Raw genomic sequence first — 27,372 nt, 5'->3', positions numbered from 1 at the left:
TCTGGAAGCAGCACTGAGGAAAGAGAGGATGCCAGCCCCATCTCTGGACCTGTGGGATGCTGGGGGAGGCGTTCAGTTTCTACTGGTGGGGACCCTGGGGAGAGCCTGGTCTCAGCCTGGCCGGGTTACCGACCCACCGGAGGAGGCTAAAGGTGGAAGTCGTCTGGGCCTCAGACACACAGGGCAGGAGGGAGGGGCGGCGAGAGGTGAGGAAGGCCCGAGTGGGAAGGGAGGAGAGGAAGGGGGCAGGAGGCTGCAGGTGGGGCTGGGCCCACTGCCATCCACAGATCTCTGCTCCGCCCCCAGACACCTTGGGAAGACCCACTAAAGCCTGGCATAGGGATGAACGCAGGAGAAAAGCAAGGGACCAAGTTGCATATGTGATTGCAAAACTACATACTGAAAAACAAAAGAAACACCCCTTTAACCCCAACTGGAAAAACTGACAAGAAGGAAATACAGTAACCCCTTAATGCTGGCTGTTTCTGGCTAAAGAAAACCTTAAGCAACGTTGTATTTATTCAAACCTTCTGTCCCCGAGTACCTAGAATGGTGCTCGGGGCATAGCTGGTGCTCAGTTAAACTGGGATGAGTGACCTGCCATGAAGCTAAAGGGCATGAAATGCACATGTAACAGGGGCAGGGGTGGGATGGGAACCATTTTAAATAGAACTAAAAAAGAGCCCAAGCCCTGCCACCAGGTGCCTCTCCCAGGCCGAGCCCCAGGACCGGCCCCCCCCAACACTCCCCTCTCAGACATCCAGGCCCTCACTTTCTCTCTGCTCTCTTCCTCTCCTCCGGCCAGAGAGGCTAGGGGCAGGGATCAGGCCTGGGACTGCACCAGACTCTGGGGGAGGTGAGCTCACAAAGGACCTTGGGTCTGGCTTGGGCCAGGTCACGCTTGATAGCAGACGCCCTGTCCCACTGTCACATCCTGATTTCTGGTCCACAAAATCTGGTCACCCGAAAGCCCACTGTCCCACCCTCAGAGAATGCATAGTCAAGGTGAGAAGACCAATATGCCCCTACCAGGGATCCCACAGGAGGGGGAGGCCCACTGCCAAGGGGTGCATCACAGAACAGAGAAACAGGCGGGGCACACAGAGGTGGGGCAGGGAGGAGGATTTAACACGTGTAAATTGCCGTGAAATGCCACAGGTTTCCCCCCGCCCCCCGCCCCGCCCAGCAACAGGCTCTTTCTTCCTCCTACAACCCTGGGGACTAGAAAGGTCAGGCTGACACCAAGGCAAGAGGTAGGAACCTGACCTGCCCGATGGCATGTAACGACATGGACCCCAGCCAGAATCACACCCAGGCCTGGCTGGTTTCAAATCCTGTGCCCGCCAGCCCCAGGCTGCACCAAGAACTAGAGGTAAGGGGGTGGCTTCCTGGAGGAGGGGGTACGGGCGTTGAGGGCCGATGCAGCAGCATGTGAGGTTAGGCATCCCCAGAGTGAGGAGGCTGGGGGCGCAGGGGTGCAGCTCAGGCCGAGCACCCCTGTTCCATGGAGGAAACAGGGTGGGGCAGGGGAGGCCCTGCAGGGTAACGTGCCCTAAAGTGAGGGGTGACAACAAACAGGGCCCAGTCAGCAGGGACAGGAGGGGAGGCAAGGCACAGTAATAAGCTCCCCAGGGCCTCCCGCCTCCTTCTAGGACCCGGGAGCTGTCACCACAACAGCACCCGGAGGCAGAGTGCAATTAGCCAGGAGCACTTTGCTCTGCTCCAGCCCCCTGGGGACCCAAGCTCCTGGAGGTCTGCCTCCTGGCCCTTGAAGGCTCGAGACCAGCCAGGCCCGGTGCCCTGACATCCTGCAGGAGGAACCTTCAGCCCAGAGACGAACACAGACCTGCCACAGCATGGATGACAGACCTCCCGCCTGTGGGTCCGGGGCCCCTTCCTCCACTCACTAGATGGGGAGCTGCCCCAGGGCACTGCCTAAGGCCAGGCCCAGGACAGAGCACACAGCAAGCTGAGGCTCCTCCCTACAATGGCTAGAGAGCCCATTCCCCAGGAGGGGACACAGCGGGTCAGGCTCTGGCCCCACGAGACACAGGGTAGGAAAGCAGGCTGTGGGGCTGCTGGCCAGTAGCTGGGTCCAACAAATTGGAGAAGGGCTCTGCTCTCAAAACTTTCTTGAGCATTCTCTGTGCCAGGCTCCTGCTGGGCTCACCGACAAGATGTAGTTGGGCCAGCTTTGCCCAGGGGGAGCTCATCTCAAGAAGGGAGACCGCAGGTAAACAGGTGATTATAGGGCAGGTGGGAAGGATAGGGCCAGCCCTGAAGGATTCCTGTGTGCCACCTCCAGCCCCAGACGGAGCCCTGACCAGACTAGGGGTGGGCTCAGAGGCAGGAGGACCTTGCTCTGGGCTCAGAGAAGGGGGTTGGAGCCTGGAATCAGGGGGGCAAGGATAGCTCTATACCCAGCGAAGAGCACTGAGCCCCAACCCCAGTGAAACGATCCCACGTGTGGCTCTCTGAGGCCCTCCCAACGTGGACATCTTACAACTACCCATGTCTACAGACTTCAGCAGTGGCCTTTGCTGAGGGCCCTACAGCATCTGTGTCCCTACAGACCATCAGGAGCCAGGCTCCAGGAATACCCACCCCAGGGTGGCTTTGAAAGGTCACACCCCCGTCCAGAAGACACGAAAATAGAGCACCTGCGACAGTCCCAGCCTCGGCTAAGGGCACAGCTCCCTCTGATGGCTGAGGGACGCCACAGACAATAAAAACAAACGCACTGCTCCTTGGTCCCTGCTTGCCTGGGAATACCCATTATGTTGTACGAATATTAATTATCATAACACTGGCAATGCAGACACCATTCCCTGAGCACTGCACCCTGAGAACAGTATCTCGTTTTGCCCTAACAAACTCCCTGAGAGGGAGCTACCCTCATATCCTGGTTTTCCGGATGAGTAACCGGCGCTAATAGCGACCACATGGCGAGGCGGGGGCTCCAACCCAAGCCATAAGGCCGAGGTACCGGAGCTGGTCAGCCCTGCCGCCAGTTCCTCGTAGGAAGAGCAGGAAGGGCCGGGGTGAGCAAGGGGCAACGACCTGTATCTGCTGACACGGGAACCCAGGATGCAGTCCCAGCTGATTACTCTTCAGAGACCAGCACTCCAGCGTCTACTCCAGCAGCCCTGCCTCCCCAAGAAGGGACCGTGCAGTGTGGGGGTAAGGGGCTGCACTGCCGAGTGCTGTCACAAGCGGGCGGAGCGTCACGAGAGAGCCAGTTCTTCCCAGCCTAAACTCTCGGTGCCGCTCGAGAACATCAGTGCTTGGAACCAAGAATCACGGAACAAAATCATCTGAACCACTCCTGCTGACCAAGTGAGGAAACTGAGGCCAAGATAAGGGCAAGGACTGGCCAAGTCTCGACAGCAGGTACTGGCAGGGGGTCTCCTGAACCCCAATGACTGGGGTCTCCACACCGCACATGATTCAGGTCGCTTCCACATTTCACACGTGAATATTCCACCAAGTGGCTACGGGGACGCTGTGGGCCCCCACATGTCAGGTGGGGACACATCCCCTGGGAGCCACACAGCTTGCCAGCACCTAGGCCTGGGGATCCTCAGCTGGCAGGTGAGGGAAAGGTGATTCTGCTGCTCAGCCAACGCCGGGAGCCCTGGTGTCACCCCACGCCCCACCCCTGCACAAGTGTTCATAAAGTCACCTCTGCAAGTTCAGGCTGCACCTCCCTTGTCCAAGCGGTGAGGGCCCCACCCCACACCTCACCTTTTGCCACAGTGACTCCCGGGAGGCGAGTGACGAGCAGGCCGCCACAAACCAACAGTTGCCCACTTGGCCCTGGTGCAGGTCGTGGGAGCTGATGCCGTCCACAAAAAGGCGGGGGTCCTCACATATGTCCTGCGGAGAAGCCAAGAGGAGACCTCACTGTCAGCGTGGAGATTCGCCACCTCCCCTGACAGACTGGGGGGCCCCCTGAGCAGCCAGTTGGTTTTCTCCGAATCCAGCTCCCCCCTCACAGCAGGTACGGCCTGGAATGCCCTTCTCCCATCGCCCGACTGAAGAACTCTGCCCTTCTCCCAGAGGTTCAAATTGATCAGATGCTATGGAAGGTCTTTGGGGGACTGGACCCTGGGCACCCCCTTTCTCCTGCCCTCCATGGTCTTCCCCAACCAGCCAGGGGTCGGTTCCCATCATGCTCCTCATCCTCCAGCATCAGCAGCCCTGCAGCACCCACACCAGCCCACCCTCAGGGCCCCCCTCACAAAGAGGGTGGGGCCCCAGGGGGGAGACAAACACCCCACAGGTGATGAACGAGTGGCAAAGGCAGGGAGGAGCTGGGAGCTGACCATGCCAGGCCTCATGCGGGCACATCCTCAGGCTACCTCGCTGGATCTTCAACCCACCCCAAGAGTGTGGGGTTGTTACTCTATTCTATGGATAAGCAATGAAGGTTCAGAGAAGGGCAGTGATTTGTCAAGGGCACACAGCAAGCAATACTGAGCAGAGCCGCTGAGCAGACATCCACAGAGCTTCTGGAATGCCTTTCGTGTGTCCAGTGTGGGCCCAACGGGTCAGCAGGGGCAGGGGCTGGGCATGACGGCAGTTTCCTTCCCCTTCCCAGTCTGGGTCTCTGCTTGGGGCATGCGTGTGCCCGCCTGTGTCCCGAAGCATCTATACTCCACGGAGCTGGGAGGGAGTGGGAGGTGGTAAACACTGAGACATACCTACCATGTGCCAGGCATCCTGCTGGCACCACGATCAATCCTCACCATGATCCTGAGAGGTGGGTACTGTGCCCATTGTACAGATGAGGAAACTGAGGCCCAGAGAGGTTGAACAACACGCCCCAGACACACAGCTGGGTCTGCCTCCCTATCAGCTGGTTCAATCACAACCCAGCTACTGAGGTCCTACCGCACGCAGCCAGTAGAAGTCAGCAGAGTCAGGAAGATGGAAGTCAAATTCCTGTTTCCCATTTACTGGCTGTGCAACTTTAGGCCGGTGGCTCAACCTCTCTCAGCCTCCATTTCCTCACCTGTGCAAAGGAAGCAGATGATTATTCCTGCAGGGCTGTGTAAGGACTCCATGGACTATGGAAGCTGGGCACTCAGCAGGGAAAACGGGGCAAAGGGCTATCGGTCCTCACTAAGGCATCTGGGACTCCGGTTGTCACCTCTGCCTGGGAAAACCTGGGTTTTGGAGGGCCAGATTAAAGGCCAAAACTCCCCGGAGGGTGTGAACAGCTCCAGATAGGACTCCAGGGTGACCCAGAGCCAAGCCACAATTATGGCTTCCCCATAGTACAGACTGTGGGATGCCACAGGTCTGAGTAATATTGCCCCAGGTCACGGAAACACGGCAAGGCTGTGCTATCAGGAAGCAAGGGCAGCAAGAAGCCTTGCCTCCCTCCCCGCTGCCCTCCTTATCTTATTTCCTAGGCTCTGGCCCACACCCAGCTAGACTGGAGCCAGACGGAGCCATGACTTAGCATCTGCCTCCCTAGAACGGCAGGCAGGGTGGGAGTGGAGGGGCGCCTCATATCCGCAGATCCCAGCCACATCCCCAGCACGGGAGAAGAGACAGCCACCACTTGGCGTCACCAGGGTCTGCAGAGATGACCTCCTAGTACCCCTCCCCTTCAGATCTTCCCGCCAAGGCCCTGGACAGAGACAGGACGGCCCATCCGTTCTCAGAGGAGGATGCTGAGGCCCAGCAGGCAGTGACACTCAAGGTCACCAGGGCCAGGATCTCAAGACCTATGTCTAGCCTTCCACCTTTCTTGGGCTATCGAGTAGGCACAGAGCACAGAACTAGTCAGGGAGATTCCGGGCCAGGGGGAGGGCCCGTGAGGAGGAAGAGCTTGACTCCGTCATGTGCCCACAGCTATGACAGCAGGAACCCAGGCTGCCGGGAGGCGGTTACACCAACACAGCAGGCATGGAGAGGGTTGGTGGCTAGGGAGGCTCGACTCCAAATTCACCCCAAGATGGGATCCAGCCACAGTGCTGAGATGCACGCCTTCTGACACCATGCTCCTCTGGGCTCCCGGCCACCTCTCTCCCGTCCACACAGTCCACACTGAGGTTTGTCTTTGGGCCACCCCACCGGCCTGCGAGCTCCAGGGCAGGGCCTAGGCCCGACTCTGCCCACCCCACGACCAGGGCCGGGAGCAGGGCTCAGCAGGTTCTGCTGGGGTTGTAGGCAGGATCCCGGCGAGAGAGGGCAAAGTGGCACACAGGACTGGACCGGTCAGGCAACTGCTGTGAGCCCCAGGCCAAGCCGTCCCCCAGGGCTAGGAGGTGACAGCTCCTCTCCTCCACATATTTCTCTCTGGGGCATGGCCTTCTACGCTTTCTACGGCTTCTACGCCTGCAGTCACCTCTCTTGCCTCTCAGCCTTCAGCCAGTCAGACCGGCTCCACCGGACACAGTTCAGAGCCCAGAACCATCTCCCTCTGGGGCACAATAAGAACCTCAGGTTTGCAGGCCCGGTGCACAAACAGGAATGCAGCAAGACAGCGGACCCAGGGCACATTCTGCCTCCCCTTCCATCCTGCTCATCTGTCACCTCCCTCTGGGGATCTGAGATCGCGATAGGAATCGACCACACCGCCGGGGAAAGGCCCGGGAAGGAAGCAGTCCCTCTGCCTGCCTGGGACACAGGAAAAAAGGGCAGGTTCTCAGGAGCACTAGCCTGTGCCCCACCCCCTCTGCAACAGACCTGCCTCTCCATCCCCCATCCCCTGCTTCGCCTCTCTTCCCACAGCAGTCCCCTCCTGCTAGGCCACCCAAGCACATGCACAGAAGGGAATTTTTCCGGAGGGGTGGCACAGAGGCCCGGACGGCTGGCCCTGGTGAATCTACCTGTTCCATGGCACAGGGGCCTACCATCCAGCACAGCCAAGGAGTGGGGTCTTCACCAAGTGCTTGCGTGATGAACATGAGCCCAGGGCTCGGGGCTGGGGACCACCAGGCCACCTTGGGAGAATTCAGGGAGGTTCTAAAACACATCTGTTTGTGGAACCCCTACTTGTTCCCTTTGGTTCCCTTTGGTCCCTTTGGTTCCACCAAAGGACCTACATGCAAACTTATCTCCAGAGATGGGGAGAGGCTGGATGGGGCAGCAGGTACTCTGTCCCCACAGAGATGAAAAGGGGCCCCTACTAAGGCCCTGCGCCTGAGAGAGGAGGCAGCCCTTCATACCTCCACACTCTCAGGATTCCCCCTGAGTCACAGGCCTCGCTGACAGTGTTCCTCTCTTATCTCCCTGGCCAGGACTGTGGGAGGCCAGCAGGCCTTGCCAAACTGGAAGGAACAAAGAAACAACGAACCCAGAGGAGTGAGACATAAGACAGGTGCCCTGGGTGGGTAATGAGGCGGACAAGGCCTGGCCCCACCCACAAGACAGGGGTCTTTCCAGGCAGGGCGAGCTCTGGGTCCTCAACCCGGGGTTGGCAAGGAGCAGGTGGGTGAGAGAGGGAGCCGGTTTGTCATGTGTCCCCCTTGTGTTGACACCACAGATACCTCAAGTCCTTTCAACCTCCAGCAACCATGATCAGCAAGTTATTCTCCCCATTTACAGATGGGGCAACTAAGGCCAAGGTCATACCTCCCACGACCCTGCCGGGAGGGAGGGCCAAGTCCATCTGAATGAAAAACCAGCCTCCTCATTCCATTTTGGGAGAAAGCAAGAGGGCGGCCAGCAGGGAGGGAGGCTGACTGAGGAGATCCTCACGAACAGAGAGGCCATGATACTGACCAACCTAAACGAGAGGGGCTGAAGGTGACATGGGAGAAAGAAGGCCTTCCCAGGGGCTGCCCAGAAAGGGCTCTTTGCTCTATTTGTAAACAGTCAGGTCACAGGCTCCAGGAAGTAGGACTCCATGGAAACACGGCCGCCTCAGGACAAAGTTCCATCTCACTGGCCAAGAACCAAACAGCTGGGAGTTCATGGTCACCCCACTGGGCTAGTCTCGCCCCACCCGCCTGAGGCAAGCCGGGCCTGACTTTCTGCTCCACCGACCGCCCATCCTGACGGTGCGGTGAGGGCCTGCCCGATATTCGAGCCTGCACCACCCAGCAGGCACCGCTCACACACCCACCATCCTGCACACCCCGATCCACACAGTCTGGCCTCCTCATCCAACACCACTCGGCCATGCCTGGCCTTGAACCACCTCCCAAACCCAGAACTGATCCCCCACAGCCACCTCCGAGCTACACTCGGGCATCTCCCAGCCGACACCAACCACCACGGCAGGGGCAGCTCTGCTCCTCCTCTTTCAGTGTCTAGAAAGGACCGGACACCAAGCCCAGTGGGGAAGGCAGTGAAGAAGGGGGCAGCATGGCAGGACTCCCAAACTGGCCGGGAAAGGGGCCCAGAGAGGGCAGGTGACTCCACCAGGATCACACAGCAGGGGGAGGCCGAGCCCAGCCATGTTGGCATTTCCTCCTCTAGCACAGCAATCCCAGCTTTCCCCAGCAATACCTCGCCAGCCTCCTTCAGAGGCGCAGATCTAAAATGTCTGGGTGCTGGCCAGAGGGCAGGACAAGGGCAGCAAAGGGGTGGAGTGAGGAAGGCAGAGAGCTCAAGTGTCTCCCCCTCCAACACACACACACACACACCCCCCAAGGCCTCACAAAGGCCCTTTGAGGCTGGCCTCCTTCCCCACCCACCAGACAAAGGAGGGAGAGGAAGGCGTGGGGGTAGGGGTTCTGAGAGGCAAGAATCTTGTGGCCAGGAGGCTTCTGGGAGTTCTGAAGAATCAAGGCAGCTCACAGGGCCGAAGTGAAAGGTCTGGTGTCAGGGTGGAGGGCCAGGCGAGGCAGGACTCCTGGGTCCCAGCCTGGCTCTGTTACCGACTCCCTGGGCAACCAGGGGATTGCCTCCCCCTTCTGGCCTCAGTTTCTCCACCTCTCAGGTACCCCAGTCCAAGAAAATACACAGGATTTTTTGAAGTGGAAGGGACTTGAGATCATAGCCTAGGAAAAGGACATGAAAACTAAATTCCATTTTCCCAAGATGTCTAGGAGGCTGCAAGGAAATTTGTAAAATGCAAATCTGACCCGATGTGGGGCTCGAACTCACGGACCGCGAGATCATGACCTGAGCTGAAGTCGGCCACTTAACTGACTGACCCACCCAGGCGCCCCAGGTGCTATTGTTTTTCACTACTATTAACTACTTACCATAATAAATACTTTCATTTGCAGCAAATGACTGTTCCAAAACCATCACAAAAATAATCAGCAAACTCCTTACACTTCACCGTCACTCTACATTTTACTAAAAATAGGTCACATCCACATTCACCTCATTTTTGGCCCAAAACCACCCTGGGAGAAGGGTGGCAGGGCGGAGGGCCCCATTTGCCCTGTGAGGAAGTTGAGGCCCAGAGAGGGGGCGAAATCCCGGCCAGGCAGTGATGGCCACAGGGTCAGGGCCCATGCTCGTGCTCCCTATCCAGGTGAAACCCCGCAGCAGGAGGGTCCTCCACTTTCTCAGCCACCCGGGGCCTCAGGATGACCAGCCACCGCCCAGTCCCCCGCAGGCTGCTCGCCTCAGTTCCGGTTGCGACCAGACACTGACCTTGGGCCGCTTCCACCTGACAGTGGGCCCCGGGGTGCCCTTGTAGTACAGGGAGTCGTCGGTGGCCGGGAAGTTGGGGTCCTCGAAGAGCACCTTCCTGCGCAGACAGGCCCGCTTCAGGGCGGAGTAGTTCTGGTCCTCGTAGGGCTTCACACACGAGAACATGGTGGCAGCTACCCCAGCAGGGGAGGCCGAGACAAGGCAGCAGAGAGCTTAGGTGGGGACGTGGGTGGCTCCGGGGGTACCTGGGAGGACAGGAAGGTGAGGAGATCATCACTTACCGAGGACTGGAGGACCCAAGGCACACGGAGTCAGGTGACCCTTGTGTGCCCTCCCTGTGGCCCTGTGAAGCGGCCCCCTCATCCCCAGATGACAGGCCAGGAGCCGAGAGGCTCAGAAGCGGGGACAGACACAGCTGCTACTTGCACAACAGGGACAGGAACCAACTGACCTGACTCCACATCCTGAATCCTCTCATTTCTGATGCTTAGAGGGGGCGCCAGCCCACAGGCAGGCTAAGGGCACAAGCACAGTGATGCTGGGGCTGCCTGGCCACACCCACCTGCTCCTTCCTTTGTCACCAGCCTTTCCTAGACCTGCCAGGGCCGAGTCAGGCTCATGGCCGACTCAGCAGCTCCCTAGCTGGTGCCGCACACACAGGAAAGCAGCGGCACTGCCTCCAAGCTTCTCTCCCCTGGACCCTCCCCGCGTGGTAAAGGCACATTTCTGTCCCCTGTGGAGGGCGCCCCCCTCCAGCCATCCATCCATCGTTTACATTCTCTGTCAGCCCCACCCTCTAGCAAGCACTGCCTTCTGGAATAAACATCTCCTCCTCCTCAATCCTACTGACCTAACCTCCCCTGAGGCCCCCCATCCCTCACTCCTAACCTCCCATCCTCCCAAGCCAGACTCTCGCTGATGACCTCCCAGACCTCACAAAGGCTCACTCCTGAACAGTGTCATCTGGGTCCCCAAGGGCGAAGGCACTGCTTCTGGCTCCTCCCCCACCTCTGGCCTCCCTCTTCCCCTGGGGGCTCTGGGGGGCTGCACCAAGCCGTGTTCTGCTCACCATCTCTGCCCGATGACCCCCATCTCCCTGTGTTCAGCCTGGGCCCCTCTTCTAGGCCCCCAACCGGGCCACCCCTATGAGGTCCCAGGGTGCCCACAGCCATCAATACCAGACTAAACCCTTCGCCTCCCTCCACACCTCCCCAGGATTCCGGTCCCAGGAAGCAGGACCAGAAGCACCCATTAGACTGGGAGCCCCCAGAGAGCAGGGTCCACTTGGTTTGCTCCTCCTGTGCATGCGGCCCCTGCACCGAGCTCGACACAGAAAGAGGCTGTACACGTCAGCATCCTCCCTGCAACCCCCCTCAAGCTTGTAGCCACAGGTAACCAAACTGGAGGGCCACTGACCGGAGCGACAGGGCCAGGGAAGCCCTTGGGGGGGGGGGGGGGAGGGGCCTGACGCATGCTCAGAGGACCAGGATCTGACAGCCCCTGTATCTCAGACTCTATCTGGGCTGCTGGCAGAGCTCCACCCCCGCCGTCCGGGTCTACGCAACCTGGGGCCTGCCCAGGCAACACTGCAATCCCACTGGGGCACAGGCCCTGACTTCCCAGCCCAGCTGAGGGAAACCGAGGCAAGGTATGCTGGCTTCTGGGGTGAACACAAGTTTGAAAACAAGACTGACGTGGATGCCAGTCCCAACTGCGCCTCTCACCTGCTGTGTGGCCTTGAACAAGTCTCCCTCTCTGAGTGCGCATTTTCTCAGCTCCACAATGGGAGCGATATTGCTTTAAGAACCGGAAGATGCCATTGCTGAGAAGACGGCTTAGCAGGCCAGAGAGAGGGGGATGAGAAGAGGAGGACACAAGTCACCTCTCATTGCCAAGAGAGCAGCTCCGTCTCTCCGGCACCTGCCATGTGCAACCCAGCAGGCAAGAGGCAGTATAGGAAAACAGTGCTGGGAAGTCGTTCATCGCGTCCATTTTTCAGGAAAGAAAACTGAGACTCAGGGGAGGGGCCTTGCCCACATTCCATGGCAGAGCCTGGACTTGAACTCACATCTTTTGGTGCCTCCACCTTGGCCTGGTGACCCCGTGGCACAGGAGAAAGGGCTGATTCCACACACTCTGGCTGCGCCAGGTTCACGGGAAGGGAAAGACGAGGGATGTGACGGGGAAGGGAGTAGCAGGAAGGGCAGGAGGTGAGATGGGCGGTGAGTGTGGAACTCGGAGGGGCAGCAGGGAGAGCAAGGAGGGCTCACGGTCCCTGGCCGCCAAGGACACACGGCCACTTCACCTTCTGCCCCACATCCATACGGGGCCTGCTTGCTCCGCTGCTGTGTGACCTCAGGCCAACCACTTAACCTCTCTGGCCCCGCCTCTTCCAGGAAGGCCCCAAACACTTTCAGCCTGGGAGGCCTTAGGGAAAGAAGAGGGGAGCCTGGAGAGCCAGCCCCTGGACTTCTGACACACAGCCACTCAGGGGAGTCATTAGCATCACAGCTTCCAGCAGGGCCTGGTCAGGAAGCAATTAAAGCTGTAAGAATTAGATCAAAGAAGCTGAAAGCAGGATCCCAGAAATCAGCTCTAGCAGTTCCAAATTCAGAGCCCAGAGGGCCCAGGGAGAGGGAGCAAGCTGGCTGAGGCGGCACAGCCAGGTCACGGAGAATGAAGATTCTGGTGGCCCTCCAGGCCACATGGTGGTCAACGCTCCCAGGAGGCTCTGCTCCCAGGGAGGCCGGAAACAGGAAAGCCTGGCTGGGCCCAGGCCAGGAGAATGGGGGCCAGGCCTGGCTGAAGGTCCAGCCCTGGCTCATCTCTCCAGCCTCACCCCTGCCAGCAAGGCTGCCCCAGCCTACTTAGGCCAGGCTCTTCAGCCCCAGCCTTTCTTTGCACAGCTTGTACCTCATGGCGACTGTCCTCTCACACCTTCGGCATGCCCCAAGAATACCTCCACTCCGCGCATTGAGTCAACACTCCCACGGGGTCATGGAGTCAAAATGAGCTCTGCCCCCCCCTCCCGATAGCTGCAGGCATCACTGCTGAAGGCCGCGGGGAAACCAAGAGTCAGGAAAGCCGGCTTCCAGATCTGGGGGCTCTTCTCTCTGGGCCTGAGTTTGGAGCATGGCACACCCCGCTTCTGAACGTCTTCACACTGTGCGTGAACCCGCACTGACAGGAGAGTCCGAGTTTCCCAGCTGCTTTCAGCAGCCCTCTTCCCTCTGCCCCTGCCAAGCTCACCCCACCCCTACCATTCTCCACGCCACGTTCAGTGCTCCGAACCCCCTGCAGTTCCTGTAGCTGTTTACTCGGAGCCTGTGCACGCACCGTTCCTTCCACATGTGCATACCCGGGGAACCGGTCATCTTTCAAGGCTCAGCCCAAGTGCCTCCCTCCCACCCCCAGCCCGTCTCCTCTCCCCCTCCACAGGACGGGAAAGCCTGTGACGGCAGCCATTACATCATGCCCCATCTGCGTAGGACTTATCCATCTCCCCGGCCCAGCCTACACCCCTGCAGGGCAGGGCCCGTGTCTGGCTCCTCTCTGTAACCTCAGGGTCCAGCACTGGGGGCAGGTTCAATACATCTGTATTGAGAGAGAGCCAACACGGGGGATGTAGGAATCCCTTCGTGGAGGGGAAAAACAGGCTCAAAGTGTGGCATGGACTACCAGAGAGGGTCAGCTTGCCGCATCTGAGCCGCACCAGCTCTCAGGTCCTGAAGGCAGGGCCTGCCCCTTCCCACGGCCCCCCTCCCTCCGACTCCCACTGCAGCACCATCACCCCTGCTGTTGAGGGCGCTTCACAGCTGCACCCGGACACTCCAGGCAGCCAGCGCTTCTCCAGCTCTCGGCGGAGAGCTGGCTCTAGTTCCCCAACATCCTACGCTGTGCGACCCTGGACAGGCCACAACACGTCTCTGGTCTGCATGGTCCTCATCTGGAAGGAAGTGCTCATGTGCCAGGGTCTCTGGGAGGACCAAAGGAGACACTGCCGCACAGAACTGCATTTTGTATGCTTCGATGCATGTGCTCCTGAGGGATGTCGATGCTGACGTCTGGGATGCACCTACAATGTGTCCACAGCCCTGCCAGGAGGGCGAGAACAATTCAGGCTTCCGCCCCCAAAGCGCTTCATGGTCGAGTGTGGCCAGAAGACACAAGGCACGTGGAATATGTCACCTCAGAGATTCCGGCAAGAGCGACGCAAGGAGGCCTTCACAGAGGCCTGGTCCCGGAAGTCAGTTGTTCTTTAGGAAAGGCCATTCCAGGCAGAGGGAACAGCTCAAGCAAAGTCTCAGCGGCAGGCAGTGCGAGGTGGTTCAGACCCAGCTGGGCACAGTGGGGGCTGCCAACTGAGCACAGGGTGCTAACCTGGGTCAGAACGAGGGCCTGAGAGCACTCACCAGGGAGCTCAGAGAAACCACTTTTCTGGCAGGTCGGTAAGACTTGAGCTCGAGTCCTGACTGCACCACTTAGCATATCCTTGGACAAGCTGTTAACGCCTCTGAGCTGCTATGTATCAGCCCCACCTCGTCCCAGCTTCTCAGGTGACAGGGAAAGACAGGGAAAGGTGCCCTGGGCACCTCACCTTGGAAATGGTGTGTACCCATTTCCAGGCGGCTGTGGCCCCGGCTGCTGTTGTTCCCTGGGCCTCGAGAGGTGGTGGGCATGGCCCCGCTGTGCACAGGGTGGAGTGAGGGCTCATCTGAGGTCACACTGAGCCAGCTGCGGGAGGAAGCTGACGCCAGTGAGCATTCCCTCGATGCTACGGCCACCACAGCCAGGGAGGAACCGGAGAGAGAGTCTGGTCCCATTTTATAGATGAGAACATCGAGGAATGTGTCCCAAATCTGCCACCCGTTAGCTGGATCCCAAGCTTCCAGATTCCTTATCACACCAGGGCTTTTCAAAGCAGGGCCCCGATTAACACTGTGATCACTTTAGGGGGTACTTTGACGTGGCAGTAAAGACGTCAGTCAGAAAGCTGTTCCCCATCCCGTTCTCTCTCAAGGACTCTCTCTGAAGGAGAATTCGGTTTGGTCCAGCGTGTCAATCCCTTGTGGCCTCTGCGCACCTATACTTGCCGAAGGAGGATCAGGCCGGGCTCAGAACACCAGCATCTGGCCAAAAGTGAATGGATTTTTCTGCCGTTTTTCCTTTATTTTTAAGTACCAGTTACCTTGTACCTATGGAGAGTAATACTGACTTTCTTTTTTTTTAAGTTTATTTATTTGGAGAGAGCGAGAGAGCATGCACGCGCGCGCGTGCGCACACACACACACACACACACACACGAGCAAGGAAGGGGCAGAGAGAGAAAGAATCCCAAGCAGGCTCTGCACCCAGCACAGAGCCCAATGTAGGGCTCAATCTCACGACCCTGAGATCATGACCTGGGCTGAAACCAAGAGTCAGACACTTACCTGACTGAGCCACCCAGGCGCCCCATTACTGTCTTTCCATTTACAGCAGACGGTTTCCTTTAAGAAATACTAAGGACAAAGGAAGTTGACTTAAAGAAAACAATGAAGTTCACAGTGGTGTCGGGGAAGCCTCAGCAGTACACGGAGCCCTGGAGGGCAGGGTGCAGCTGAGGAAGGAGCAGGACAGTGGTCCAGAGCCCTGCGGCAGGGGGCAGGTCACCTGACCTCTCTGGGCCTCGGGCCTCTCCTCTAAGAGGTAGGATAATGAAGCCAGCACACAGAGGGCCAAGAACAGCCACGGCCATTTGAAGAAGAGCATGCTAGAGCAACACTAGCAGTTAATAAACCCTACCACAGGGGCACAGGGTGGCTCAATCAGTTAAGCATCCGGCTCTTGGTTTTGGCTCAGATCATGATCTCACAGTTTGCGGGTTCGAGCCCCACGTCGGTCTCTGTGCTGACAGCTCAGAGCCTGGAGCCTGCTTAGGATTCTGTGTCTCATTCTCTCTCTGCCCCTCCCCCACTTGTGCTCTCTCTCTCCCTCTCTCTCAAAAATAAATTAAAATGTAAAAAAAAATTTCCAAAAAAAAAAAAAAGACCTAAAGACCTATCATAAAGCTCTAATAATTTAGACAGTGTAGTATTGGCACAGGAGAGACAAACAAACCAATGGAACATGGAAAGCCCAGAAAAAGGCCACAAGTAGGACACCAGGTTTATGACAAAGGACATCATGGTGCATTGGGAAAAGGATGGTCTTTTCGATGAGTGGTGCTGGGTCGACTAGTTAGCCATATGGAAAAAGATTCATCTTGACTCGTACCCCCCATTATACACAAAAAACAGTTCCAGGTAGATTGCAAATCTAACCAAAAGGGAAAACAATAAAGCTTTTTGAAGAAAACAGAAGAAAAAGAGCATACGGGAGGAAGCAATCAACAAAATTAAAAGGCAGACTATGGAATGGGAGAAGGTACTTCCAAATGACATATCTGGTAAAAAGTTAGTAACCAAAATCTATAAAGAACCTATCAAATCCAACACCCAAAAAACAAACAACCCAGTTAAGAAATGGGCAGAAGACATGAATATTTTTCCAAAGAAGACATCCAGATGGCTAACAGACACATGAAAAGATGTTCAACATCACTCATCATCAGGAAGATACGAATCTAAACTACAATGAGATTATCACCTCACACCTGTCAGAATGGCTAAAATTAACAACTCAGAAAACAACAGATGTTGGTGAGGATGTGGAGAAGGGGAAAGCCTCTTCTACTATTGGTGGGAATGCAAACTGGTGCAGCCACTCTGGAAAACAGCATGGAGGTTCCTCAAAAAGTTAAAAATAGAACAAGCCTATGATTCGGTAATTCCACTAGGTATTTACTCAAAGGATACAAAAACACAGATTCGAAAGGGTACGTACACCTCAATGTGTATAGCCGCATTATCAACAATAGCCAAATTATGGAAAGAGCCCAAGTGTCCACCGACTAACAAATGAATAAAAAAGATGTGGTATGTGTATACAATGGAATATTACTCAGCCACCAAAAGGAGTGAAACCTTGCCATTTGCAACGATGTGGATGGAGCTAGAGTGTATTATAGTGTATTACGCTAAGAGTAATAAAGTCAGTTAAAGACAAATACCACATGATTTCACTCAGATGTGGAATTTAAGAAACCAAACAAATGAGCAGATGGGAAGAGGGGGTAAGAGAGAGGGAGACAAACCATGAGACTCTTTACAACAGAGAACAAACGGAGGCTTGCTGGAAGGGTGTTGGGTGGGGGACAGGCTACATGTATGATGGGTACTAAGGAGGTCACTTGTTGGCATGAGCACTGGGTGTTACACGTAAATGATGAATCACTAAATCCTACTCCTGAAAACAATACTACACTACACATTAACTAACCAAAATTTAAATTACAATTTGAAGAGAAAAAGAAGAAAGAGATTATGTCCAAATGGCCGATAAAATGAGAAGAAAAAGCCCTCAACTGATAAAATGAGAAGAAAAAGCCCTCAACTTCGCTAGTCATCAAGGAAATGCAAATTAAAACCGCGATGAGATACCGCTACACCCCCACCAGAATGACTACAGGGAAAACCACCACACAGACACACACACACACACACACACACACACACACACACACACTTCCTAAGCACACAGCTCTTCCACATTGACGGTGGAAGTATGAATGGGTACAATCACTTTGCAAAACCACCTGACCCTATCTATTAAAGCTGAACAAAGGCATCACTCGGCAATTCTACTCGTAAGTATACAATGAAGAGAAACACAAGCACCTATTCACCAAAAGGCCTGTACAAGAATGTTTATCACAGCAGTGTTTGTTACAGCTGAAAATCGGGAAAAAAACCCCAAGGTCCATCAACAGAAGAGAGGATAAATACAGCGTTGCAATGGAATAGCATCCAGCAGTGAAAATGAACAAATGATTGCTGCACGCAATTCCAGGGATGGATCTCACACGCAAAACATTAGGCAAGAGAAGCAACACTGCGATCCCATTTATGTAAAATTGGAAAGCAGGCATAACCCATCTCTGGTGACTACAAGGCAGGATAGTGGCTATCTCTGGGGGAAGTGACTGCAAGGGGCCTGCAGGGACTTCTGGATCTCTGATAATACTGCTTCTCGATCTGGGTGGTGCTGCATGGGTGTGGTCACTGGGCTGTGCGCCTGAACTTCATGCGGTTCCACAGGGCAGTTATGCTTTAATAAGATGTTTAATAAAAAGCCACTGCAATGGCCCTAAGAAGAAGGGCTGGCTGAATCTAGTGGCCCCGATTCTGCCAGGTCTGGACCCCTGGAGGGGTCTGGCACCCAGAGTGGGTGGGACAACCTGGGGTGGAGAGCAGGGAAGGAGCCCCGTGCTGCGTCCTGGCCTGGCCTTGTTACACACAGGCTGTGACCTTCCGCGGGCCTCTGCCTCCATCTTTCAGAACACTGTGGCTTTGACACTGGGAGGGCTCGAACCCAAGAGAGGGTCCCACAAGGTGAGGTTGGTACCCTTGTACCCCAACCAGGCACACACCTCCAAGGTCTCCTCTCTGAGAAGGGGGTGCCAGTCCAGGACCCTAGGAGACACTCCGGGGCAGGTGCTCAGGGAAAGGAGCTGGGTCAACCCAGAGTGGCAGTGTGGGTGGAAGAGGTCACAGGTGAGGCTCACCGGTCCTGGAACATCAGCAGACACTGGGCTCCCTCTGAGGTGACAGAGAAGTGAGGAAGGTGCTGAGGCAGGTGAGGGACCTGAGACCCGTCTGGCTGTCACATGGAGAAGGCACTAGCAAAGTTCAAGCCTAGGGGTGCCTGGGTGGCTCAGTCGGTTGAGTGTCTGACTGCAGCTCAGGTCGTGATCTCACAGTCCGTGGGTTCGAGTTCCGTGTTGGGCTCTGTGCTGACAGCTCAGAGCCTGGAGCCTGCTTCGGATTCTGTGTCTCCCTCTCCTGTGTCCCCGCCCCCACTCGCACTCTGTCTCTCTCTCAAAAGTAAATAAACGTTAAAAAAAAAAAGTGCAAGGCTAGAGCAGTAAAATGAGAAGGCAGGCCACAGGACTTGAAACGACAGACTCGTGTGTAAAATGGAGGGAAGGCAATTTCTAGAGCTGCATGAGAGGGAGACTCAACTTTCCTTGGTGAGCAGCTGGTTGTGGGGGTGAAAGGGAGAACACAGGAAGGCCTGCTGGGGGTTCCCCCTCTGAGCCGTGATTGCCCATACGCCACAGTGGGGAGCCCAATCCTGCAGCCCGAGCCCGGCACAGTGGGCTTCATCCAGCGCCAGCCAAAAGAACCAACGATGCCCACACCCACAGCCCGGCAACCAAAACCTCTCATCCATCCCCCCACCTCCCTTCCTCGACCTCCCACTACAGCCCACTCTAGGCAACAGGTGCCGCCCCCCCCTCGTCACATGGTCAAAGATGGACAGAACAGCTGCGTCTAATTCAAGGACACAGACAATGCCAACGTTCAGATCTTTGCTGACACCCATTCAGCTGGGCCTGAGCTAACAAAGAGGGTCAGATCCTCAAAGATGTCCCAGGGGAGGAGGAGCACAGACAGACAGACACGACATATACCACGAACCAAGCCAGATACTCAGCAGTCAGTGCTCCCAGGAGTAAGGCGTGCTGCAGGTTGGTTCACAGGGACAGGAAAAACGGTGGTGTCCCTTCCAGAGGGAACCAGAGCAGGGCTTGAAGGCTGGGCCACACCAGGCATGGGGAGAGCAGGCAGGATGCACTTGAGACGGAGGGAGGCCAGGGTGTGGAGTGGTGAATGGGGAAAGCTGGCAGGACCAGCTCTGCGCGGCTGGGATGCCAGGCTGCTGGGCTCGGGCTCATCCTGAGGGCACAGGGGAGCCAAGGAGGGGCGGAGGGGGTAGACGCTGAGGAAAGAGGCTGAGGCAGCGACCCGGTCGGGGACAGCTGTGGCCTGAGCCGGCACAGAGCAGGCCAGGTGCAAGGGAGAAGCCTGGAAAGGGAGAGCCTCAGCGTTTGGTGACCTCCAGGTTGTTTGTATGGTTTTAGCTTTGTGAGTGTGTGCACCCCCTCTTATCCCACAGCGCACCCCCGTTCTCCTCTTGCCCCCCCGAGCTACCATTTCACTAAGAAGCTGAAGGCATCTGTGTGTATTCTGGCCTCTGGCAGGTACTGGGGACCCAGGAAAGGATGGCAGGGGAGGGGAGGGAAAGTGTGTAAGGAAGGCGAACTGGGCCACAGGTTCATACTCCAGTTCATGCTCGTTAGGGCTCTGGGCTCCAGCAGCAGGGCCAGGGGGCTGGGCCCGGTGAGTCACTCCAGCCAACGCCAGGCAGCCTGGCACCGGGGCTGGGAAATCCTGTCTTTCTTCTCCACTCCCTTCCCCTTATCGTTCCTGTGTCCGAACCAGTCTCCACCCAGCCGCGGTGATCTTTTCAAACACAGAAACCCAATGCTTGAAGTACACGGAGGGCCTAAAGGGCAGGGCCAGGCAAGTCTGGGGCACAGGGTCTGTCTCTGGTCCTGGGGCGCTGATGAACCCCCGGCAGTGCACTTGAGGGAAAAGCCAGCTTTGGGGCTGGCTCGCCGTGTGGTCCTGGCTGAGTCCCGAGGCCTCCGGCGCATAGCTGTTCCTCACTGGGCCGTGGGTCCCTCGACAGGGTGCTGAGGAGCCCGGGCACCCCAGCAAGCAGGCACACCTGGGAGAGGAACCTCCAAAAGGGGGGTTCCAGCCTGGGCTCTGCTGGGGTGAGGGCGGGGACAGGAGGAAGCTGGGACAGAGGAAGGAGCCACACTCCTGGAGGCGGGGGCTTCCCTGGGCAGGGGCTGGGCTCCAGGCAGGGCGAGCAGCTGGCTCACTGGTTTGGGCACTGAGAACCCCAGGGCCACTGGTCACCCTGGCTTGGAGCTCCCAGCCCCGCACCACACCCTGCCTGCTGAGAAGGTGCTGAGGGAGGCAGAGATGCAGCTGGGAGCCACCCACCAGGGGCTGTTCTCTCTCCTACCTGGGTGGGGGTGATATTTGGAGCCGCAGCTCCCTCCCCACAAGGGAAACAACCTGACAGAATGAGAGTTCATCAGGCCACTGAAGCCACCTTGGCTCCCCTGTGCTGTGTGACCCCAGGCAAGCCTCTGCCCTCCCTGGCCTGCAGGTTCTCACTGTTGCATGGGGGAAAAGGGGACATTTCTCGCTTTTTTTCAATCTGCGGAGTTTGTCACCAGGACAGCCTCTTTTCCTGCTTCCTGAACAGGCCGTCTGTGCTTCTGGCACCACGTACCTCCAAGACTCCAGCTGGAAACATGCTGAGATGGTACCCATTTCTCAGACAGGGAAACTGACACTCGATTCCTAGGTCAAGCTCCTGCACGACCTCAGAAATGAGAGCTGTACTATCTTCATTGCAGATGAGGTCTAGGGCTCACAGAGGGAAAGGATGCATTCCGGACTGAGTCAGGGGCCTGTCTCATGTCAGGGCTACGCTCCGCCTGGCCCTCCATCCCTCCCTCAAACAAAGACAGCGACCCACTCATCAGCCCCTGGGAGCTCCACTCAGTGAGTGCACCCTCCCCAACCTTCCCCCACACCTGCCCGATGCCTGGCCAAGGACGCGGGCAGGAATCAGGCAGGGCTCCACCTGGGAGGTCCACCTGATTGAGGAGAGACTGTGCCCCCAGTACCAGACTGAGAGATCTGCTCACAAAGGGGCACAGATTCATTCAGACAGGGCATGAAAGGCTCGTGGAGGAGGTGGCATTAAGCAGGATCTCAGAGTGGGGCAGCTGTGACTTCGAGAGGTGGAAATGGAAGGTTAAGAGGAAGATGGAACATTCTGGGAGGAAGAAACCATTTAGGCAAGGCTGGAATACCAGGAGCGAGGGAGAGGGAGAAGGAAGAAGGCACTAGCACAGAAACATTGCCACAGCCGGGTAATGATAGTCCTGAAAGCCAGGCTAAGTCCTCGGGAGGGTGCCAGCATCTGAGCTGAGCACCTGGATGGCTCACAGGAAGCTGGGATGGAAAGAAAGCCAGGACACAGGCAGACAGACCAGACTATAGGAACAGACCCTGAGAAGCAGGGCCTCTTGTGGCACGGCCTTGGCTGTGGGGTTGGTTAAAAGGGAGACCCTGGCCAAGGCAGGGTGTGCAGCGTGCAGGGCAGGGGCCCTCTGGCTGGGGCTCTCGCTGGAGGCAGAGGTAGATGACAACCTCACCTCGGAGCAGAGGTGTGCCGGCAACACCCACGGGGTCTGTGCACGGCTCCGCACCACATCGTGTGTGCCTGCTAGAAAGCCCAGACCGAGGAGGAATGAGCCTCAGAATGTCCCATCCACACCCTCATCATCCTCAGATGGGGAGATAGTCACTTCTTCGTGCCTCAGAGTTCTTTCGCAACTGTAAAATGAAGGTCTGCTCTACTGGCCCAGCTCCCCCCACACACCTCTGCCCCAGGAGGGACTTAGTCCCACTGGCCTTACTCTACTCATCTGCAAAATGGGGCTCCTACCAGGCCCAGGGTGATGGTGAGGATCGAGTGACCCTCCACAGCCCTGGGTTTGTTGAATAAATGACCACGATGAGATGTGCACCACTCTGAAAGGCCTGACGTACTGTCAGGCGCAGGACAGGGTCTGGTCACTGGGGCAGCCCACGGGGACATGCCAGCACACTCCCCTCCTCCAAAAATCCCTGAGCTCTGGCTACCATGGTCTCAGGCTGGGCTCTAGGGCCAGAGGTGCAGCAGCCCGAGGCTCTGCTCACGAAAGTTCCTAGGCTGGGGAAGGAGGGGGAGGGGAGACGGAACACCGAGGAGGAGCACAGGGGGGAAGCCAGTGTATGTGGGTACCTGGGAGGGGGATCTCATTGGAATGGCCTGCCACGACGGTGAAATCGGTCCCAGTGGCAGGCTGAAGAATGCCGCCCCACCCAAATATCAATGTCCTAATCCTTGGAACCTGACGACGTTACTTTATATGGCAAAAGAGATTTTTTTGCAGATGTGATTAAGGATCTCGACTTGTGGAGATTATCCTGGATTATCCAGCTGGGCCCTAAATGTAATCACAGGTGTCCTTATCCAAGGGAGACAGAAGGAGATGTGACGCCAGAAGAGGACAAAGCAACAGGACAAGGAAAGCAGACAGGCTGGGGTCATGAGGCTGGGGTCAGAGGAAGGCCAGCAGCCACTAGAAGCTGCGAGAGACAAGGACCAGATTCTCCCCTGGAGCCTCAAAAAGGAACCGGCCTGCCGATACAAGTTTGGTCCCCTACGACTCATTTCAGACTTCTGACCTCCAAAAGCGTAAGAGAACGAACTGGTGCTGTTTTAAGCCGTTAAGTTTGCATTCATTTGTTACCACAGCAAGAGAAAACAAATACCATTCCTGAAGAAGATCGTGGGCAGGCATGGATGTGGCCTCACACCTCTCTGCTCAAGGGAGTGAGTGAATCAGCTAGCGATACTCATCCTGAATTGCTTCAATGTAAAACAAAGTCACTCCAAACTTCTGTGTCTTAGTTACTGGTAACAAGCCGCTCGGGGCCCACCGCACCTGACCAGCATAAATGATACAGCAGCAGGCAGCACGCTGGCGGGTGCAGGCCACCAGGCTCTCTGCCTTTTGTCCCCCAGGATACAAGATCCTGTGGCCACCCCCTGAGCACACCCCATCACTGACGGTTAGCTGAGTACCAATGGATGGGCTTTGCTCCGGCCACTAGCCCCTTCTCCCACAAGACTACGTGTGCCCCCACTGTGGCAGAAAACCACAGCACTCCCCCCCACCGCCCAGGCCACCACAGCCTCAGCCACTGGCACCCTCAGACCTCTACAGCCCTGCCCCGGGAGAGCTGGGGCCCCCAGAAACACATCTCTGAACAAGTAGACTGGGAAGCAGTAACTCAGGCCAGGACAGCAAGCAAATGCTCACATTCCATTAGCTTCCTGTGTCCAAGCCTGAGGGCGGGCTTCCTACAACATCCTGGATTAAAATCCCAAAGGGCCTTAGCCCATTTTGCCTTTAGTGAGCAGGGAAAAGCAGGCCCTGAGGCCAAGGGAAGTGGGCAGCCTGGCCTAACTGAATGCAGTCCCAGGGCGTCACCATCAACCGGGGAAGAAGCCACCAAACCGGGGCAGGTCTTGGAGGAGAGGCCTGGGGGACCACTGCCAGCCAAGAACTGTCCTGAGTAGCAAGGCATGAAGGGGCAGAAGAGGTCTCCAGGGGGGACTTGAGGGGTGGAGGGAAGGGGCTCTAACGGCACTCAAAACTTGAGGACGGGGGCAGGGTAGGGAGGTTAAGAGAAGACCAGCTGTGGACAGCTGTCCCCATGTGTCTGCACAGGCCCCAAAGCGGCTGGCGGGTCTCCCCAGGTCCCCAACTCTGAGGGGTGCAGACCTGCCCTCTGCAGCTGGGGGAGCCTAAGGCCTGCTGCTGAGCTTTATGTATGACTGTTAGGGGGACAGGAGACTTTGAGAGGCCCAGGGACTTGGATGGGCAGATAGGCAGCAAGACCACTGACTGGAAGCTTCTGAGCCTAGCTCTCCACACCCAGTGAAGACAGAGGAGGGGCTTCCACTTCAATGGGAGGAACTCTTTCTCCTTTTCCCTTCTCCCAGAGTTTCCCCCTCCTTGCTGTGTGGGCTGTCTCCCCCGGGGAAGGGACTAGGCGATACCAAATATCAATTACTGTTGACCTTGAACAACGATGGGGGTTGAAGCAGGGGTTAGGGGTGCCGATTCCCGCACAGTCAAAACTCCACGTGTAACTTTGGACTCCGCCAAACTTTACTGCTAATAGCCTATCATTAACCAGAAGCCTTACCAATAACATAAACAGTTAACACATACTTTGTACGTTGTATGTATAATACGTTGTATGTACAATACACAAAGCTAGAGGAAAGAAAATGTGATTAAGAAAATCCTAAGGAAGAGAAAATACATTTACAGTACTGTAAAAAACCCATGCAGGAGTAGACGCGTGCAGTTCAAACCCGGGTTGCTCAAGGATCCACTGTACTATTAATTATAATGGCTATCAAACACCAGGTCCTTAGTAAAGCACTTTCAGCGACACGATCTCCCTTAATCATCGTCATTCGATGTCATCGACTCCCTGTCATCAAGCAGTATTCATCCCTGGGCACAGGTAAGGGCAGAACCAGCCTCAGAGAAGAAGCCTGGACACAAGGACAGGCCTGCAGGGAGGAGATGGTAGAGAGAGGCTTTTCTGTGCCCTCTGTGGGCTCCACGCCAGCCTCCTGTTCAGGGACCAGGGCTTCAGGGCTGTCCTGAGAGCCTGTGGAGAAGGCAGAAGCAGCCAGAAGGCCTGGGGGCAGTGTCCTGGACGTTGCCGCCCAAAACCCACAGGCCTCCCACAGCCAACTTCCATCTTTGACTTTCCCCGGTGGTGGCCCCATCTCCAAAAGGGCTCCCCGACCCACCCTCCCTCTGCACGAGGGCCGTGTGCACCCCCTGAGCATCTCACATTCACACTACCCCAGCTCTGGGAATCTGTTATCAGATCCCCTCCCTAGCCCTGGGCGGGGCCTGGGCAGAAGAGAGGCAGAGGAGTGGGGAGAGGGCCTCTCGCGGCCATGGCCTCCTCCTCACTGGGCTCTATAGTAACCCGCTCAGCACAGAGCCAAAGAAGGATGACCGTTCTTGTTCTCAGAGGCACATCTGACCATTTAAGGCCCTTCCCCACAGGGCTACCACTCAGTTTCACACCTCCAGGCCTTTTCCCGGGCCTGCAATGCCTGCCCTTTCTCTTCTGCTTGCTGAATTGTTCATCCTAAGACCCAGCACTGAAGTGTCTGCAGTGAAATCTCCCCCAACTCCCAGGCAGGTCCCTGCCCTGGGCCCCAGTACTGGGTGTATGCTCACAGGGGCTTATCTGTTGACCCATCTGCCTCACCAGTCAGAAGGGAGGCTCATCAGGGCAATGACCCCACCTCAATGTCCTGGCACCCCGCTCTGGACTGGCCTGAGGCAGCTGCAACTGTGTCCACCCTACCCTGCCCAGTCCCTCAGCCAGGCAAAGCAGCCAGGCCTCCCCACTCCTACCCCAGGACTCTGGGGACTGGAGCAGGGACCAGGCCCAAAGTCCCTGGGAAGTCTCAATCCTTGCAGTAGAACACGGTGGGTTCCCCTAGGAGGCCTCACACTCAGGGTTGGCTGAGCCCTACTCTCAAACCTCTCTCTTCCAGGAAGTCTACCCAGATTTTTCCCTGGAATGGTTGGCCTCAGCACTATATTCTCCAACGCTAGTACAGGAAGAAGATTCTGACCTGTGAGCCAAGCTGACCTAGGTTGAAATCTTGGCTCAGCAGCCCTGAGAGACAATTTTAGCTCACTTCATCCTCTGCCCTACCCTCCTCATCCCTGTGAGGGCTGGGGCTGATTGGCTCCACATGAAATGAAACATGGACACACGGCACCTGTTACTGATCTCCTGTCCTACCTCACCTCTGGACGCCAGGTGGGTTTCCCCAGGTCCCCAACTCTGAGGGGCGTAGGCAGGATCAGAGAAGCCCAAGATCCATTCTCTCCCAGATCTCCCCACCTCCCCCAGCCCAGACTGACACGCGGAAGCCTAGCAGCCCAGGAAAAGGCCCTTATCGAACCAGGGAGGGTCAGGGCGGGAATCGGCCTGGGCCCTGCCCCTTTCCCAAGCCTCCAGGGCCAGATTGAGGGGGGCATCCAGAGGGGCTTGTGGAACTGAACGGATGGAGGACTGGGAAGAGAAGAGGAAAGAGGAATGGTGAGGAAGATGAGAAGAGACAGTCAAGCCCGGGGCGGGGGGGCGGGGGGGGAGGGGGGGAGGTTAAATCTCACCGCGTCAGTACTAAGAAACTGGCTCTGGAACACCCACCCAGAGGGAGGTGGAAGAGGCCCCAGGCCGCCGGGTGGGGATGGGGGTGGGCAGTAGCCCGGGGGGGGGGGGGGGGGCGGATTCTCGAAGCCCCACCCCCACCCCATCCCGCCCCGGGCCTCAAGGACCGCGCTCACCTCCTTCCTCCCCCGGAAGGCGCTCCCGCACACCTATTCGTGCTCACAGGGCACGCACCGGCCCGCGCCGCACCCGCACACACACCTCCGAAACACACACGAACACGCGCGCTCGCACACGCCTCCCTCTGCGCAGCGCCTCCTACCTGCCGCGCCGCCGCGGCTCCGGCGAGACACGGATGCAGGGCACCGCGCGGCCGCGGGAACCCAGGCTGCACCGGCCTCCGGCTCGGACAGGGGATCCGGCTGGGGCTGGTCTGGGGCGGGGGCTGGAGCTCCGACTCCCAGGCTGCGGCCCGCCCCGCCCCGCGGCCTCCGCCCATTTGGGGACAGAGGCGTGGTCTCCAGCGGGGCGGGCGTGCCAGGCTTGCTGCGCAAGCGAACTGGTGCGGTGCCTTGGGGCGAACCCGCTAGGGGGTGGCCGCAGGTTTCCCTCTCCCGGGTAGGAGGGGACCTGGGGGCCGCATGGCTCGGCCCGACCTCTCTCGGCTAGATCGGGCCCCCGGTCTCCCTCCTTCCCTCCCAGCCGCCCTAGTTCCGCTCTGGAGTAGCTCCGGAGCGCCCGAGGGCCGAACTCCGGTCTACTCTGCTCGAAGGTTCTGCGCCAGCCCCGCACAAGGCTTGCAGGCCGCCCGCACTTCGGGCATGCATCTTGTGTGGAGAGTCGCGCAAGGCCAAAACAGGGGCCTGGGAAAAGAGGGGCTTGAAGAGGCGAGCTCCCGTCTCTTCCCCATCTCCAAGGTTCGGGATGAGGAGGGGGGCTCTAGAGCCCGGGGAGGCACACACAAAGGCCCTTAGATTGCGGAAAGCTGGCCCCAGGCCCGTATTGAGCATTGATGCGT

General features: G+C 57.4%; 1 protein-coding gene across 3 annotated transcripts in view; it reads right to left on the bottom strand.

Moving 5' to 3' along the window:
* CAPN5 (calpain 5) overlaps nucleotides 1–26,868 on the bottom strand; it is a 51,906-nt gene extending 25,038 nt beyond the window's left edge. Inside the window, exons 1-3 of one of the 3 annotated variants that reach the window (XM_086678379.1) lie at nucleotides 26,677–26,806; nucleotides 9,568–9,812; nucleotides 3,745–3,876 (exon numbers count right to left, since the gene is read on the bottom strand). In XM_086678379.1, the coding sequence (XP_086534505.1) occupies nucleotides 3,745–3,876; nucleotides 9,568–9,732 (297 nt within the window). In that variant the 5' untranslated portion in view covers nucleotides 9,733–9,812; nucleotides 26,677–26,806. Of the gene's footprint in view, nucleotides 1–3,744; nucleotides 3,877–9,567; nucleotides 9,813–26,530; nucleotides 26,550–26,676 lie in introns of those variants that run through there. The other 2 variants (XM_086678380.1, XM_086678378.1) reach the window with 2 other exon arrangements.
* Between the last annotated feature and the right edge of the window lie 504 nt (nucleotides 26,869–27,372).

This window comes from Puma concolor, chromosome D1 (genome assembly GCF_028749965.1).
Source record: "Puma concolor isolate L17-30 chromosome D1, mPumCon1.1.hap2, whole genome shotgun sequence".
Lineage (NCBI taxonomy): Eukaryota > Metazoa > Chordata > Mammalia > Carnivora > Felidae > Puma > Puma concolor.
The sequence above is the reverse complement of the archived record's forward strand: the minus strand, read 5'-3'. Positions and strand labels throughout refer to the sequence as shown.